Raw genomic sequence first — 4,292 nt, forward strand, 5'->3', positions numbered from 1 at the left:
AAGCGTACTTTACAATGTTAAAGAGATATCTTCTTAATCACATACTGCTAACTTTGTAACATTAAATATCGACAGCAATAACTCGAACTCTAACCCTTAAAAAGACCCGTGGAAGAAGTAAAAGTTAATTTATAAAACAGTGTGTAGGATGCATGTGTGTGTGTGTGTGTGTGTGTGTGTGTGTGTGTGTGTGTGTGTGTGTGTGTGTGTGTGTGTGTGTGTGTGTGTGTGTGTGTGTGTGTGTATGTGTGTGAGAAACCTGCTGTCTTGAGGATGGTTCTACAACATGAAAAAAGAGTTCTGCTCCGCTGCTCAGGTGGCGTCTCAGTGGATTGAAATGGAGATCAGGTTACTGTTAATGGTTCGGCTCCATCAGTCTATTATTCTATCATCTATTATTTACCAAACAGAAAGGATCATTAAAGACCCTATCCGGTTGCATTATGGGAAATGTAGGATCCAGTGTTGTTTGAGCTTGACCTATAGTAAGGAATAAAGTTCAGTGTGTTTGGGGTTCTTTCATACTGGAGTATGCTTTGAAAGTTGGACTTCTAAATATCACATCTTTTTATTCCTCTCTCTTTTTCAATTATTGATTTTCTTTGTAAACCAATTTGGTTTGATTTTTTTATGTGAAATCAAAGGTCATCAAAGTAGGTAGGTAAAGGGTAAAACAAGAGCAAAGTGAGATTATTTAGGTTCAATAAAGCTGAATAGAAAAACCATAAAAAGAGAACTAAAATATCCCTGTCCCCTTGGTTCAGAGGCCATCTCAGGAGCGAAGGTGAGTGGTCCGATGTCCGTGCTCATCGCCGGGAACAGCTCGGCCAACCTGACCTGCAGGGCGGATTCCGGCCAGGCGCAGAGCGTCCGCTGGAAGCAGGACAGAGCTGCCTTCGGCACCGGGGCCCGCCGGTTCTTCTCCCCTGACATGAGCTCCATGCTCATCAGCCCGCTGCAGAAGGAGGACAACGGAGAGTTCACCTGCATGCTCACCAACCCCATCAACACCGACAGCGCCTCCTATAGGATGGTGGTCAACTGTGAGTCTGAGGAGGTACAGGGGTGTGCAGATTATAGCCCTGGTTTATTTATCATGGAAGGGATCTATTCCTAAAGCATTAGCAATAAACCAGTGGCGGGAAAAGTATTAAGATTCTTTACTTGAATAAAAGTACTAATAAAGTAATAAAGTAATAAAAATACTCAATTCAAGTAAAAGTGCTGCATCAGGAATGGTTCTTAATTAAAAGTATTTTAGTACGATTAGGAAATGCAAGTATTAGGAGTAAAACTACTCATTGCAAAAATATATATTTTAAAGCAAAAGCAGCACATCTTCAAATGTAAGCTGGAACTGTGGAATATCTTTGAACATAAACCTCTCAGCAAATGTAGCAGAGTAGAAGTATAAATAAGTCTATAATGAAATACTTGAGTAAAGAACAAGTACCTTAAATGTACATTATTTGGGTTAATGTACTTAGTTACTTTATGTGATGTCCGTTAGACGGCTCACTGGAGCGTCTGGACTTGGAACTTGGAAATATGATGTCGCCCTGTGTCCTGGAGATGCTCTGAATGGGAGTCAGTATGAACACAGGAAGTAACACATGTACAATAAGAAAAGTTAGAACTAAATTTAAAAAAACATGTGTACGGGTGAAAATTGTTAATTCGAGGAATGGCTGTGAAGCATGCAGCTGATACACCCTGTTTGTATGTGTTCTCCTGCAGACGGCCCTGAGGCGGCCCGGGTGATCGGGGAGTCTGCTGTGGAGGTGGAAACCAAGGTGGTGCTCACCTGCTCCGCCGACTCCGTGCCCCCCGCCAACTTCACCTGGAAGTTCAACGGCACCAAGACCGACGTCAAAACGGCCCAGTATCAGATCGAGGCGGCTCGCTACAAAAACAGTGGAATGTACATGTGTGAGGCGCACAACACCGTCACTGGCAAGACCAGCACCCACACACACACCCTGTCCGTCAAAGGTGAATATCAGCTGCACATAAGGATTGACAAAATGTATTACCAATGCAACTTCCTTTATGGTAACTTCTGCAAGAATAGGTTAGATTTTCACTATCCCAGAATGATTAAAACATATATAACTTCTCATCAGATCTACTGACTCAAAGGTAGTTCACAGAGTGCGGCCGGTATATTCTGATGAGCCTGCATGTGACATATGTGTTGATCAAGTGGGTTGTTTGGCAGACACGCCACATAGCAATATTTGTGATCAAGCACTGAATGGGACCTACCTGGTTAAATAAAGGTTTGAAATTAAATGAAATGAATGTAGCATATTATTTTCGATGGCTTTATTGTATGATCAGTATGACAGATGAACAGATCGCCACCTGGGCTTTCAACTAAAGAACACAGCCACGCCAGAACTGCCGGCATGTGTACCAGCAATTTGTGAAGTGGCGGAGCGACGTTCGGTGCTCTCCGTCAAACTCTGCACCCCTGTCAGACAAGACATATACCACGTGATGACACTAGGCTCGTGCTGTGTTCAAGGACCCTGACCTTGGCCAGGAAAAACAGGCCCTCGCTTGTCTAATTCTTTTTTTTTTTTGCTTGTGTTTATAAATTACCTCGAGGGCCGTATCAAATGGTCTCGCGGACCGTATAAGGCCCGGAGGCCAGAGGTTTCCCCACCCCTGCTTTAGTTCATGACAGGAAACCTGTTAAACCAACAATGACGTTCATTCCAGTGTTTTGCAATTGGTAAACGTTACTAATTATCTAGACTGTAGAGGCCTGCCCTACCCTCATTTGCCCAGCAACAGTTTCATAGAAATCCTAAAATATTTGTGCACTTCCCAACTTCTGTAACATACAAACTGCTAACAAGCTAATTTTAGAGTGAATTTACTCCAGCGGATCGCTTTGGGCAGGGGTTCATAATCTGGTTGTGGTTTCAGAGGAAGGAGCGCTGGATGAAGGTCTCTCAGACGGAGCCATCGCTGGGATCGTGATCGCAGTCCTGATCGCTCTCGGTGCCGCCATCGCACTACTCTTTTTCTGCAGACAGAAAGTGCCGTGAGTACTTTAAATCTTCATCTGGACTGTGTGATGACCCTGAACTGGGTGTGTGTGGGGGGGAGGGGCTCTGTGTGCAGCTGCTCCTCCTCCTCACGGGGGTTTCAGGTTCTTTGTTGAAATTGCGTTTTTTTTCTTTGTTTGACTTTGCCAATATGATGTAAGATATCGCTCTGTAGGGTTACTAACCTGTAACAATCCCTGGTTTTCACATGACAGTTGACACAGTTTATGTGTAAGCATACACACATGCAAAAACAAGCACACACTCAAGCTGTCACAACACTAACGCAACAATAACAGTCACAGCCATCATTTACATTCTCCTTCAGAAGAGCCTTTGTTGGTTTGAAATGTCTCTCAGCAGAATCCCGTTCACTGAAAAAAACAGAAACAACTATTGTTTATATATGTTTAGATTTTTAGGTAACCAAAAGTATCACTTCTGTTCTTTTAAAATAAAACCGCTTTAAGATGTATATTAACACAGGAGAGGGAGTGTGTGCAGTTTGTGCCAGCGGGAAATCAACTCCCTAAGAAATAGTTTTTGGGAAATACACACCCCCGGTGACATCATTTCAACTAATGCACACCCGTCGGCTTGCTTCAAGGATGGTGTAGAATGTAGACTCATACTTGATGGCAGTGTGCTTCAGACAAAGTGTCTGTGGTCTAACATCGTCTGAACTCTGTCCATGTTAGATTAGATTATGACTGTGGAAACGACATCATCATCTAACTGAATTTTTGATTCTGTCAAAAGCAGTAGTTCTTGATAACCTGCAGATTGGTTTGCCATGTAGACTTTAGAGATCACAGTCAGGCGGCAGACCTGATCTGAGACTTGACAGCAAAGATCTCAATGCTAAGTTTTCGGGTGGGAAGATGCAATACAACAATACAACTATGACAGGAAGACCCTGTATCGCTCACAGTATGAACATCTCACTGGGTTGGCTTGGGCATTGCTAGCGGGCTGTCAACTGGGGGGGAGCCTCGCTGCGGGGAAACGGCGGACCTCTGTCAGTTCGGCCGTCAGCGAATCGAGCCGGCCCTTGACGACCGGCTGTTCTGTGATTCTCCAGATTCTACAGATGGCCAGGCCGCGGAGGGTGGAAAATACATACCGTGCAACAGGACGGTGTTCCCACAGGAAACAAAACGTAAAATATTAAATGAAACAATCTCATCTCTTAAAAATCACAACTTATTATGAATTAAACATTCACAAACCTATAAT

General features: G+C 43.6%; 1 protein-coding gene across 1 annotated transcript; it reads left to right on the forward strand.

The window, feature by feature from the left end:
- The first annotated feature begins 749 nt into the window (after window positions 1-749).
- Window positions 750-3,093, forward strand: LOC104957826 (HEPACAM family member 2-like). Its single transcript, XM_010785497.1, has 3 exons — window positions 750-1,043; window positions 1,738-1,992; window positions 2,935-3,093. The coding sequence occupies exons 1-3, from the start codon at window positions 797-799 to the stop codon at window positions 3,054-3,056; spliced, it is 624 nt and encodes a 207-aa protein (XP_010783799.1). The 5' UTR covers window positions 750-796; the 3' UTR covers window positions 3,057-3,093.
- The last annotated feature ends 1,199 nt before the right edge of the window (window positions 3,094-4,292 follow it).

Source organism: Notothenia coriiceps, unplaced genomic scaffold (assembly GCF_000735185.1).
Source record: "Notothenia coriiceps isolate Sejong01 unplaced genomic scaffold, NC01 NC01_scaffold00027801, whole genome shotgun sequence".
Classification (NCBI taxonomy): domain Eukaryota; kingdom Metazoa; phylum Chordata; class Actinopteri; order Perciformes; family Nototheniidae; genus Notothenia; species Notothenia coriiceps.

What these genes read in the sequence shown, in the direction of transcription:
- LOC104957826 (XM_010785497.1), top strand. Translation starts at nt 797, where the DNA reads ATGTCCGTGCTCATCGCCGGGAACAGCTCGGCCAACCTGACCTGCAGG. An exon ending in CTATAGGATGGTGGTCAACT is followed by an intron (nt 1,044 to 1,737) that starts GTGAGTCTGAGG and finishes GTTCTCCTGCAG; the next exon opens with ACGGCCCTGAGGCGGCCCGG. An exon ending in ACACACCCTGTCCGTCAAAG is followed by an intron (nt 1,993 to 2,934) that starts GTGAATATCAGC and finishes TTGTGGTTTCAG; the next exon opens with AGGAAGGAGCGCTGGATGAA.